The 13,941-nt window shown below is 42.7% G+C and overlaps 1 protein-coding gene across 1 annotated transcript; it reads right to left on the reverse strand.

The window, feature by feature from the left end:
• Positions 1-1,824: 1,824 nt before the first annotated feature.
• klc2 (kinesin light chain 2) lies at positions 1,825-12,236 on the reverse strand (the record flags this gene model as incomplete). The annotated part of the gene is given in 14 exon segments (XM_080486592.1): positions 1,825-2,738; positions 3,929-3,986; positions 4,724-4,848; positions 5,262-5,420; positions 5,521-5,629; positions 6,818-6,885; positions 7,049-7,098; positions 7,545-7,644; positions 8,717-8,890; positions 8,968-9,157; positions 9,554-9,770; positions 10,801-10,862; positions 10,864-11,132; positions 12,009-12,236. Coding segments are annotated over 14 exon segments (1,893 nt in total). The 3' UTR covers positions 1,825-2,654.
• Positions 12,237-13,941: the final 1,705 nt, after the last annotated feature.

Consider the following 13,941-nt stretch of genomic DNA (forward strand, 5'->3'; position numbering starts at 1 on the left):
CAAGCAACCTCCCCCAATATGATGCGGAGTGAACGTGCGTTTGGATATCAGCTCACAAAATAAATTAAACAGTATATATTTTTTATATGTTTATTAATAATATTACAAAGCGTGGATCGGTACGACAGTGCGTCACTCTCCGGTGTTTCGGTTTCACTGGTGCCCCTGTTAACTGGTGACTTCTGCCACCAGCCGTTAGCGGCAGCGGACGTTAAAATCAGACAAACAAGCGCCGCGATACTTTAAACTTTAATGGAAATGAGGTTAAACGGCTTTCGCTGTTTTTTTTTTTTTACATCTGCTGTGAAAACGAGGCTGGAGGAAGCCAGTCACCAGTTAACAGGGGAACCAGTTAATCCAAAACACCGCGGCTCGGAGACCTGATACTCCTCTGGTCGTCCACCAGAGGGAAAAACGCCAGATATCGTCGCTGGGGTTCATTTCTGTCACATGTTCTACTCGCCTCGGCTCGATTGGAACCTGGAAAGTTACCTGGTACCTGGTACTAACGCGTAGTGGAGACGCGTCAATAGCGAGTGGAGTCGAGTCGAGCCGAGGAGGAATTAGTGGAGAAGCGCCACGATGCGTCTTTCAATCGAAGCTACTTGAGATCGTGAACATGTGACAAACAGTAGAACACATAGAAAGGTCATATACATTGATAAGTCTCTACATTATTTGCTGCTAACGACACTTAAAGCACTTTTCCTCCGAAGCACTAACAAACATTCTCTTTACCCTTTCGAATTGACCCCTCCCCCACACACAAAAGAAATCGTTCATAAAATCACATTCAAATTAGATTCGCCAATAAAAGTTGTATGTATTTTACCAACTTTTTTTCAAAAACTGTTAACCCCAATCACATGGAATTATCAGGGATGATTTGTCATCGTCTGAGGACCGATCGATTAGATCGGTCAGGTCAAAGGTCAAAGGGTCACAAACTCTCTTTTTCTCGTGTTGGAGAGAACGTACAGATTGAGAAAGCAGAACAGAGTCGGGACTCGATCTTTATTTCCTCTTTTCTGCCACCAAAACTCACCAAGACTTCCATGAGAAGCAGCGTGAACTTTCACCCTCCCCTCCACTGTCAGCGGTCATAATGTTACGGCTGACGAGCCACACTGGATGTTCATGTTAGAACTTGTTGGATTTCAAACCGTGTTGATAGAGAACGTGGAAACAAACGTTTTTCTGCATGTATTTCCCCCCCCCCTGGTGGCCGTGTTAACCACTGTCGCCCCCTGGTGGCCGCGTTAACCTTTGACCTTGAGCGTTGGGACCCGGGTTTGAATCCCGGTCGCAGCAGGAAGTGTCGTTTCCTCGGCGGATGCGTACATTCGGTGGTCAGATCTCTTGGTATTGGGAGTTAAAAACCAAAAATAAAAAAAAAGTCCATCCTTACGTACGACGCGACGAAGAATCGACGTGAAAAGCGACATTCAGATTTGCAGGACGTTCAACGCAAAAGAAGAAAAACTGAAAAGAAGAACACGTAAACCTCCCGCCAGGTTAGCATCGGAAAAAACACAAAAGGATTGCTTCGTGCAAAAGCGATGAGAATATTCAGCTGCAAGTAATCAGATTACTTTTAAAACCAGGGTGGAGTTGTTCTTTAGTCGCTTCTCAAAAGTGTTTGGTAAAAGCCCCGGAAATAAAACCCCTGAAAGTTTTGATTGTAGTTTAACTTCCGGCTTCACAGAGTCACTTTATAATATTATTATTATTATTCACATTCATGCAGGTAAGAAGTTTTGATGCTTTTATCTTCTTTATTTTCTGCTTTTCTCTTCTAATAACCCAGAACTAGAAGACCGACGATACGATTTGATGAGTTTTATTAGAATAGAGGGATTATGCGATTATTGGGATTTACTTTACAGTCGTTATCGGAGTTCTTTCTCTTTCGTATTGATTGTTTTTAAAAGCGCTGCTGTCGTTTAGACTGACGCTTCAGTAGTCGAGGTAAAGAATCCAGCATTTCAATTTAACCCTTCTGTCACTTTTCTTTTTCTCCTTCATTCGTTTATTCATCTCAGCTGACCCTCCCCAAACAAAGTGTAAACAAAAACAAGGTGCTCTATATACAGAGAATGAAACAGGAAATAATTTAAAACATCATATACATAAAAAAAAAACAAAAAAAAACAAAACAAGAAGGCAAGAAGTGAGGTTGAGATAGTTAGTGCGAACGTTTCCTCTGCTTGTTAAAAGACGCAAATCGTACCTTTTTTTTTTTCCTGGAACTATCAGTGATCTGCGTTTTGATTGGATGGTCAGCGTCATGCTACTGGAGGTTTATACAAAGTGCAATATATCTGCTGGAACTGAGCGGCGGGCCGACCTACGCTGGAGTGTCCGCACGCCGGAGTGAATACGGTGCTCTGCTACGGCGCTCTGCGTCTCACACACACACACACACACACGAGGCGTTCAGGTACAACCCACTCTCTAGTAAGCAGCATGCTCGATAATGTGTAGATCTACATATTCTGGTGGATGGCGGCGGGTTTTGTAGAGCGAAGCGGCTCCAAGCGACGATTTTTTTCTTTCCAGTGTTCGTTTAAAAAAAAAAAAAAAAAGAAAAAAAAAATAGGTGTTTGATCTTTGAGAGTGTCGTTGAATCAAACCGCCGCCGCCGCCGCCGCCACCTAGCCGATCAGGGAGCTGCGTCTGGAGAGGTCCACGTTGCTGGCGCTCAGTACTTTGCAGTCCGAGAGTCCAGAGTTGGCGTCCTGAAGACGGGGAGATGTAATGATGTGATTCACGGATCGTAAACTTCACATTAAGTTCATTTTCCAAAAATCTTCAATTAAATGTTTGTTTGTAATTAAAACAATAGAAGAAGTACGAGTGTCAAAAGGTTATTCTGCTTAAAAGGAGTTTTAATTCTCTGATCTTAATCGTTGTTGCTCATGTAAAGGAGTTTCAACGTCACTTTCACTTTTTGATTGTGATTGCTCACAATTCTCATCTCTACCCGGGGCGTCAAACACACTTCAGTTCACATCCAGTCCACTTTCAATCATTATAATAACTTTTAAATAAAATCCTAAATAATAATTAAATAATTAAATAAATAATCTTCAAATAAAAACCAAAAAATCTCAAACCATCTTAATTCAATATAATTAATAAATAACCTTTTAAAATAACTTGAACAATAATTGAATGATAATAATTAAATAAATAACCTTTAAATAAGAATCAAATAATCATAACTAAATAATAGTTAAATAAACATAATTCTACTAATAACCTAAACAAAAACGAACCATCTTAAGTAAATATAATTAATAAATAACCTTTTAAAATAACTTTAATAATTGAATAATAATTAAATAAAACATGACTAAATAATTGAATATAATTCAAATATAAATTAATTATCTTTCAAAATAACCTAAATAGTAATGAATAAATAATATAATTTTAATAATAACTTTTAAACTTAAAGGTTATTCATTTAAATATTATTTAACGTTTTTCTTTGATTTTATGAAAGTATCCATGTCATCGCGTATCCTGCTATAAATGACTACAAAATCAACATGAAGCTGATTTTAATGAAACTTTCTGCTGTAAAATACAGTAAAATGTTTAAAAAAAAACTTCTTTAACTGTTGCATTATGGGTGTTTATACTGTGAGGTGAATTTGTATGCTGATCTTACGTTGTTAACTTTTCTTTTAATAACTGAACTTTTTTTTTACATTTCTAACATCAAAAGAATCTGAATATAAAGTAAATGTGAAGTATCATCCTGCTTCCACAGTCCCCTCGGTGTGAGCAGAGGATTTGTGACGTACTCGAGTATAAAAACTTTATTTCTGGTTGGGTTCTATACTTTCATCAGCAGCGACACAGATCATCTACAAGAGTAGAACTATAAACTGTTAATATCCGAGCTGCACCATGAACGTACCTCTGTGGTTTCCTCGGTGCTCTTGTTGAGGAAGTTGAGGGAGCTCGCTCGCTTCATTCTGTTTAGAAGAAACACAGAGGAGACATCTTTGTTTATTCAAAACTCCGGCGTCATGTGCAGGTAGAAACTGGACGGCGAAAGCAAAACAAAAGCCTCAAAAATCTCTGGTATCGAGGTAAAATCCCACAAAAATACTTGTTTTGTCCAAGTTTCTAAGGAGTTTTTAGTCATTTTGTGAATAGAAAGAGGACACAGACGCACAAAAACTACTATTCTGATACACTGAAGCCTGATTTGCTTATTCTGAGCACTAAAAAGTACGGTGGGCCAGAAGGGCCAACAGCACAACAACAACAAAGAGTTACAACTCAACAACACAATTCCACACTTTTTGTTGTTGTATTGTAACGTTTTGTTGTTATATTGTAACTTTTTGTTGTTATATTGTAACTTTTTGTTGTTGTATTGTAACGTTTTGTTGTTATATTGTAACTTTTTGTTGTTATATTGTAACTTTTTGTTGTTGTACTATAACATTTTGTTGTTGTAATGTGACTTTTTGTTGTTGCATTGTAACTTTTTGTTATATTGTAACTGTTTGTTGTTGTATTGTAACGTTTTGTTGTTGACTTGTCACATTTTGTTGTATTGTGACGTTTTGTTGTGTTCTAACTTTTGCATTGTGCCGTCGGCCCTCCTGGGCCACCGTAGAAAAGCCACAATAATCCCCGAGAGGAGGAGTGATGCGGTTCTAAAATAAAAAGCGACGCCACGTTGCACCGACACCTTTCTCACCCTGGGTTCCGAGGTTCTTGAGGTCCGCTGCCCTGCAGCTTCTTCACCAGCATCTCGCTGCTCCGCCTCAGAGCGTCGCGGATTTTCCCGAAGGAGCCGCTGCGACGCAGGGAACCGTTACCGTCCTGGAAGTGGGATTGGAACAAACGCCACGGCTCGGTTATCGCCATCGGGTCGTCTGGCTCAACGTGAACATCAAAGTTTTTCTGACTTTTTACTGCATTTCGCACCAGAACGTTTCTTTAAAATAAAATCGACTTCATCCTGCCTAGAAGTCTTTACTGCCTGGCGCAATGGCTCTCACATAAAGTATTATATATAAACTGATTTGTTTCCGGGCTTTACGTTATATGAAAACACTTCATGTGAAAACCAACAAACATATGTTTACAAAATAAATAAAAAATGACAGAAGGATAATATCTAATGTCTGTATTTTAAGATGAAAGTTCCAAAGAAAGAAAAGACAAAGAAACTGCCTTTATGTTGAAACTTTGGTTTCTAGTTGTAGTTCTTCCACCGGGTGTGAGCACCGTACCCCGTTCCACTCGGCCGAGTCGTCGCCGTCGTTGTCGCCACGCTGCCCTCCCGGTCCGTTGATTCCCTCCCTGCTGTGCCGTCGGTCGCCACCGCCGCCGCCGGCTCCGCCGTCCTTCAGCAGCTCCACCACCTTACTCTGGTTGATGGCGTCGATACCCTGAGGAAAGAAACGAGTTCATGGCTCCGGCTCCGGCGTGCGTCGGTTCTGTTGGAGGACTAAACATTCGCCCCGGTGATCTTCAAATCGCGCTCTGCACCTGTTTGCGTGACTTGCTGGCGCACTCCTCCAGCGTCTCCGCCGCCTCCAGCTTGCCCTGACGACGGTACAACGCCCCCAGGCTCTTCAGGGTGGTGTTCACTGTGGGACTGTCAGGAGGAACAAACACCGTCAGAGTTACTCCACCACAAGAAATATTTTAAATATGTTTCCCTTTAAAAGTCTCACTTCTGCACAGAGAATAAACCAAAACAAGTCGTGAATTTATTCTGAATGTTTTGAGCTTTCCATTTTACATTAAAATAAAAGTTTAATTTCTTGGATTCTTTAAGCTTGGAAGTCATTTTATCTCAAATTAATGATGTCAAATGTTGATACATTTTAACCAGATTAATCACAGGGTTGCTGTAGATTAATTTCGATTAATCTCAATCATATATTCAATTTTAATCTATATCAATCGCGTTTCCTTTCGCAAACAGACTGAAGACTTTTCTAAACAAACTTTTATCCACATTAATGTTCATGCTGGTTCATTTTCAGCAGCAACTTGGTGACATCGTCCTGAAAGGAAAGAGCTGAGCGCTTCTTATTTACATAGTTTTTTTAGATTTTGCATGTTTTGATGACGATTAAAAAGCCCTTGGAGCTTCACAAACTGAACATATCCTTTCAATCTGTGTGTGAACAAATAAAAACCATTATAAAGGTGAATAATGTTCATTTTGTCGTTTTAACTTCATGGTATCGTTTCTTTTTAACCAACAAACCAGAAGACAAATGTGTTTTTACCTTGCTGGTAAGTAAAAACATCTTTTCCTACCGACTTGACAGTTAAAAAAGAAACGATACCATAAAAACATAATTTTTTTAAAAAAAATGCATTTGTTTCTCCTGCAACTTGCAAGTATTAAAAATCCCAAACCCCTTCAAAATAATAGTCCTTGTTTACTAAAAGTGACACTAAAAACCTTAAAAAATATATATTTAAGGGTCAGCTAGATGAGAGATCAGCTGGCTTTCAAAACAAAAGACACAAGTCTTTCAAAATAAAAGTCCTTCATTGTTAAAACATTCCAAATGTATATTTTATCGATATTTAAATGAGCCAGAGGCCATGATGGGGCCGATTACTGGTAGTTAAAAACATATTTCCCTACTGATCTGTGAGTTAAAAAGAAACAATATCAGTAAACAAAGCTTTTATTTCTCCTGCTACTTACAAGAATTAAAAAGCCCTTAAATAGCAGACGTGTGCAGAAAAGTTCATTTCTGGCTTAAAAATCATCAAGTCACAGTTGTGTTATATTTCCACTGAATTCAAAGGCGTGTCTCACCTGTCCACCTTGCAGGCCTTATACCAGCTGCCATACTCGACGTACGGACCAGAGTCCTTGCGTTTACCCTGAGAGAGAAAACAAGAGATGGAAATTGGGTAAAGAGAGGGAAATGTAAACATGCCCTTTAGGCATCCTCCATCACTCCCATCAGGCCGTGAAATCCATTAGTGTGACGTGTCGCCTGCCAGCCAGCGCTATTAACAGAAAAGGTCAATCCAGGCGACTGACCTTGCTCTCCTCTCGCTCCTCCGCATGCATCCAGATTGGCTTGTTGTCGTCTGCGGGAGAAGGACAAAAATCACAAATGAGTGTTTGAGTAAACGGGATTCATGGTTGTTGACCTGGATCTCAGAGCAAAGCCGCTCTGTGAACACGAGGGATTTTATTAAAAAAAAAAAACAACAGCAATAACAACAAAACGCTCACTAAACTCCAGATTTATCCTGCTCTCGTGCCGCGCTACAGAGCAAATGAGGGTTTGATGGACTTAAGCGGGGAGAGGAGGAGGAGGAGGAGGAGGAGGAGGAGGAGGAAGGAGGAGGAGGGAGGGGAACATCGGCGTTAAGCCGCTTCGGTATCGCAGAGTAAATCCTCTGATCGGTGGAACCGGGAGCGGCGTGAGGGATCAGGGCGAGGACAAACCCAAACCTCAATCCTTACATGCCACCACAAGAAGAGCGGGACTCGCATTGAGAAGAATTATCGACAGAGATCTGTTACTTACTGTTGACGGAACCAAACTCCTTCTCGTGCGCTCTGGTCAGGATCTCTTTGTACAGAGACTCGGCGTCTTTGAACTTCCCCTGCTTCAGGTAGCATGTGGCCTGACGACAAACACAAGGAATCACTGTTAAAACACTGGAAAAGGTAGAAATAAGTTCCCAGAGAGAAGTGATAAATGGGGCTGCACCGATACCAATACTGGTACCAAAACTGATATCAATACCAATACCAATACAAATACCAATACCAATACTGGTACCAATACTGATATCGATACCAATACCAATACTGATACCGATACAAATACCAATACTGGTACCAATACTGATATCGATACCAATACCAATACTGATACCGATACAAATACCAATACTGGTACCAATACTGATATCGATACCTATACCAATACCGATACAAATACCAATACTGGTACCAAAACTGATATCGATACCTATACCAATACCGATACAAATACCAATACTGGTACCAAAACTGATATCAATACCAATACCAATACAAATACCAATACTGGTACCAATACTGATATCGATACCAATACCAATACTGATATCGATACCTATACCAATACCGATACAAATACCAATACTGGTACCAAAACTGATATCAATACCAATACCAATACCGATACAAATACCAATACTGATACCAATACCGATACAAATACCAATACTGGTACCAAAACTGATATCAATACCAATACCAATACCTATACCAATACCAATACTGATACCGATACCGATACCAATTCCTATACCGATACAGATACAATACTGACACAGATATCGGTGCATCCCTACTAGTAAATATGCTACACGCGGCTTCAATAAAAAGCAATAAAAAAAAGGATAAAAAGGATAAAAATTGGCCTGTTAAGGTGGATGGGATTTTGGTGAAAAACACAAAATGGAGGGAAAGAAAGAAAAGAAAAATAAAGGAAAAAAATGTGAAAAAATAAAAACAATAGAGGAAAAAAAGGAAGAAAAAAAAGTAGATGGAGAAGATACCAGGCGGCAGCAAAATCCCCGTGAAATTTAATCGCCACTTTAAAACTGAAAAAGCTGAAAATTCTGTGTGTCGTCTATAAAAGTCAGGGACATTTTCTTGGATCGCTTGTTTCCGTGACGGTTGGACCGAGACGACCGGCGCCCTCACCAGGTTGTTCTTGGTCTTGGCCACGTTGGGGTCGTCGGCTCCCAGCTTGGACTCGTAGATCTCCAGGGCCCGTCTGTAGTAGTACTCCACCTCGTCGTACTTGCCCTGGTTCTGGCACAGCAGGGCCAGGTTGTTCAGCTGCTTGGCCACGTCCGGGTGGTACTTCCCCAGAACCTGGAACACACGCCGAGGCACGTTCACGCACGCGGAGACGAGAAAATCCCGAAGGGGCGTGACGTGGCGGTCGCTACCTTCTCCCTGATCTCCAGCGCTCTCTTGCACAGCGGCTCGGCCTCCTTGTACTTGCCCCTCTTCCCGTACAACACGGCCAGGTTGTTGAGGGTGGCGGCCACAGCCGGGTGGTCCTTCCCCAGCGTCTTCTCTCGGATGGCGAGGGCGTCGTTCAGGAGATGAGCCGCTTCTTTGTACTTGTTCTGGTCTCTGGAAGACAAAAGTCAAATTAAATCAAATCATGTCACCCAACGAAACGTAAGTTTGGCCAGTCGCAGCATGGACAGGTTATGTAGACCGCGCTTCCCGTTTCCAGCAGGTGGCGCTGTGTGCGAGGGTCGTTATCGCCACATGGATTTGATCGCATTTAGATTCTAATGCAGCGCGTGAAGTTTGAGCGGGATCGGACCATGTTCAGGCTATTTACACTGCACTTCCTGTTTCGTGGCGAAGCATCAAACTTCCATGGCCATGGCCACGCCCCCAGACTCCTATGAAAGATTTTAGGAACTGTTGCTGTCCCTTTTCCCGTCAAATAAATTTGACGTAAACTGGAATTACCGACTACGACTCGTTCGCTCTTTTGTAAGATTTGGCGCCCCCTACCTGTAGACTAACGCCAGGATGTTGAGCATGGTGGCCACGTCGGGGTGGTCGTGTCCGGACGTCTTCTCCAGGTCCTCCAGCGCCTGCTTGCACAGCGGCACGGCCACCTCGTAGCGGCCCTGGGAGGCGTACTGGATCACCAGGTTGTGCAGCGTCCGCAGGCGGGCCGGGATCTCGTAGCCCCCCTGCTGGGCCGCCGCCTCGCCGCTGGGCTGGGCTGGAAGACGCCACAAAAACACGTTTAACCTTTAAAACCAAAGTTTAACGTAGAATTTTGATATACGTACAAAAACTGTATCCCATGACGCATTTCTGAAGTTTCAATTACTGGATGGTAAACGTTTCCTTACGTTTCCAGCAGTTTTTGTAAACGATTTTAGAAGTTCCATTCTTCATTTTCAGCATTTTAATTTGACAATTTTTGCTGTTTCAAGCATTTTGGCTGTTTTTAAACAGTTTGCGTATTTATTTCTTCTATGTTTTTCTTTTGGAGTCATTTTAGTTAGTTTTTTTTAAAGCTGTTTTTGCATTACCCTATCTTGTGGCTTGAACATTTTTTCCTCATTTCATTTATATTTTTTAGCTTTTTCTTTTCCCTTATTAGTTTTTTTTTTTTTTTTTATGTTTTGTTTTTTTCCCCCTATTTTATTGTATTTATTTATTTTTAACTTTTTTTAGTTTAGTTATTTAGCTTTTTTTTTTACTTTTTTTTTTTTTACTTTTTTTCCCCCATTTTATTTATTTATTTTTAAAAGCTTTTTTGCCCCTATTTTAGTTTTTAACATTTTTAGTTATTAAGCTTTTTGTCCCACTTTAGTTAAGTTTTTGTAAGCTTTTTTTCCCCCATTTTAGTTTTTAACCTTAGTTTTTTTAGTTTCTTTCCCATTTTAGTTTTTAACCTTTTATCAAAGCTTGTTCAGCCAAGAGTTTAGTGATTCTGAAAGAGAACATGTTTATTTAAATTAAATTGAGTGAAGGCTTCATGGAGCCACCTCAGAGGATTCAATTGTAGTAATTTCATCTCTACTTGTTTTTGGGCTTGAAAACTTCTTAAATGAAGTAAAAACTCCTCTAAATGTCTCCCGGCGGATATTTAACTGGCAAAAACGGACCCAAGAGGGACATTTTTTTTTCCATTAGTTTGCATAATTCATGCACAAGTCAAATTCATTGTCGCATGAGTGAAATAGTGGAAAATAAATAAATCAAATAAATGTATGTAAAGGCTCCGACTGGTTCGGTCCTACCTGGGCCCTGGTCGTCGTCGTTGGGGAACAAGTCGTCCAGGCTGTCCTTGGACTCCGACGCCCCCCCCGCCGCCGCCCGCCGAGCTCTGGCTCTTCTCGTCGGACGGCGAGGCGTCGTCGTCGAACTTCTTGATCTGGTTCATGAACTCCAGGTGCTTCTTCTCCTCCTCCAGCTGGGCGACGCTCTGCTCGCTGCGCTGCAGCTTGTGCTGCGTCCCGGCCAGCTCGTCCCGCAGCCACTGGTTCTCCTGGCAGAGGCGGCGCACCTGCGCGCGCAGCTTCTGCTTCTCCGACTCCACCGCGCTCAGGTGGCTCGACAGGGCGATGATCACCTGCGGTGGGCGGGGGACACTTTTTACATTTACAAAACGGGAACTTCCTCCGTCTCGACACCTCTAACTGAACAACACAAGCTGGAGCTGTCAAGCGAAAAAAACACACAAAAATATTCAGTTTCCGGGGTTCGGTTACACGACGACGGAGCTCGGCGCCACTGGAGGGTGGAACTTTTTCGAAAACGCCCCGACTCCGTGGAAACTGGGAAAACTAAAACTTTTTTAAAAACACTACGTCTCCATGGGAATGGGACAACGCAACTTTTTGAAAACGCAACGTCTCCATGTAAACGGTGGAAAACATACGTTTTTGAAAATGCTCCACCTCCAGGTAAACAGGAGAAATCCCAACTTTTTGAAAACTCGTCGTCTCCGTGGAAAACGCAACTCCTTGAAAATTACATCACCATGTAAATGGGGGAAAACATAACGTTTTGAAAATACTCCCGACTCTGCAGAAACAGACAAACGCAACTTTTTGAAAACGCTGCGACTCCGTGGAAACAGACAACGGCAACGTCTTTTTAAAAACGGGAGAAATCGCAACTTTTTGTAAACATTATGTCTCCGTGTAAAACCGGGAAAATCACAACTTTTTTGAAAACACTGGGTCTCCGTGGAAAACGCAACTTTTTGAAAATGCTACATCTCCGTGGAAATGCGGCAAAAACCAAAAACAAAACGCTCTGAGTCGGTCTCCATGGAAACGGGGGAAAACAACTCTTCAGTAATAGAATATTCTGGGATTGACTGCAGCGCCTCGAGATCCTGCGCAGGATTACGCTTCATAGAAAATGCGTAGCAAAGAAAAATCTGAATTTTTTTTTACAGTAACTGGATATCGGTAGCTGGACGTGGCTGCCAGCCTCTCACCTGAGCCTCCCCCAGCCCCAGCTCGATGGCCTCCATGCTCTTGCGCAGCAGGCCGGACTTCTCCTGGGCGGCGGGCGGCTGCGTGCAGTCCAGCAGCGAGTTGAGGAGCTGGGCGTGCTCGCCGCGCAGCGTCTCCAGGCCCTGCATGACGGCCTTGGTGTTGAGGACGATCTCGTCCTGGCTCAGGCGCTCCAGGGCTTCTTCACGTGGATACACCATGGCGGACATTGCCTGGTTTCATACGCACTGCGGGGGGAGGAGGAGGAGAAGAAGAAGGACAAGCATCACAGATCTGTTTTATACATCTTTATCTGTCGGTGATCGAGGTCAAATGTCAGTGAAGGAGATGGAAGAAGAGAATTCCAAATGGAAGGAGATCCAGTATGAGGCTGAAACAGATTGGCCAGATTAATGAGCTCAAAGGGATGTACCGATACTGACACCGATACCAGTATCAGATCTCGTACTCGGAAAACGCTCCCCCGATACTCGAGGACTATTACGTGACGTCATGGAGTGCGAATTAGACTTTATGGGATTTAATAACTACTCGTATCGGTACTGGGTATCGGCAAGTAGCTGTAACGTTAGTACTTTAGAGAAGTGGTATCGGTGCGTACATCGCATAAGACACACGACGGGGACGTGAAGCGCCAGAGTCCATAAAAAGGTTTGTAGAGCTCTTTCTCTCTGATTTCACAGAGCTCAGCGATCAAACAATGGTTTCCTGTTTCAATGCTGCATAACCTGCCTGATGGGGGAGGAGGGGGGGGAGGAGGAGGGGGGGGGGGGTGGTAAGCAATGACGATTGCAGATCTGAGAGCAGAGAGAGATTTAAAAAGAGGGATACATTCACTCTGGTCGACATGTCCCTCGTTAAATGTCACTAGTAACTAACTCTGGACGTTTAACATATAAAGTCTATAGGAAGGCTTTTACTGTGAAATTTAAGAAAAGAAGAGTCTGTATGAAGTCTGCAACATTTCTGGATTTATTTTATTTATATTGAATCTACTAGTTATAAATCAATGTTTGTTTGTTGTTGTTTATTTTTAATCCAGCTGAGTTAATTCTATTTTTAGGATCGTGAAGGAAAGCAGCAGGTTGATTCTCGATGTGAACATTAAAACAGCGCCGGCGGCTTCTAAAGAACGATTTTAGCTCATTTCTTTACGAAAGTGACGGAACAACAGAGATACAAGTTTTTTTTCCCCTCGGGTTGTTTCTCCTCGTAATCCCAGGTTGTCCCACTAGGTGGCGTAACGGGCCTCAGTATTATCCTCCCACGTAGCGGTACATCGAGCTAAACTCCATGAGCTGGGCGGTTTGTGGCTCAGTGCTGCCCCCCGCTGCTCAGACGTGGTAGCAGCTCGGGGTGGGAGCTGGACAGTCACACGGCCGCGGCCAGGAAACTCTTCAGCCAATCAAAGGGAGGCCTGGCCGGTCCACAGACCCGAGAGGACCGCACGGAGTCCACAGCACACGTCGGAGCACTTCCTGGTTCTAACCGGTCGAAGCTTGACGGTGATTCTTCTTTGATTTTGACCCACTGGGTCAGCGAGAGACGGTCAATGGTCCACTTGGCGCCCAAAACTGCTCTACAGCCTTGAAACTACTTCCTGTTGAGATAAGAGAGATAATCTAATCGATGTTTCAACAATTATTAAGTCAGATGTGTGAAGATTAGGAAAACTGTTCTTCTCATGGTTTTCTCAGGGTCTGTTTCATAAACCTCTACCTGAACCAGGGCCTGTTTCATAAACCTCTACCTGAACCAGGGCCTGTTTCCTAAACCTCTACCTGAACCAGGGTCTGTTTCCTGAACCTCTACCTGAACCAGGACCTGTTTCCCGAACCAGGGTCTGTTTCTACCTAAACCTCTACCTGAACCAGGGTCTGTTTCCTGAACCTCTACCTGAACCAGGGTCTGTTT

Source organism: Lipophrys pholis, assembly GCF_963383615.2.
Source record: "Lipophrys pholis genome assembly, chromosome: 18".
NCBI lineage: Eukaryota > Metazoa > Chordata > Actinopteri > Blenniiformes > Blenniidae > Lipophrys > Lipophrys pholis.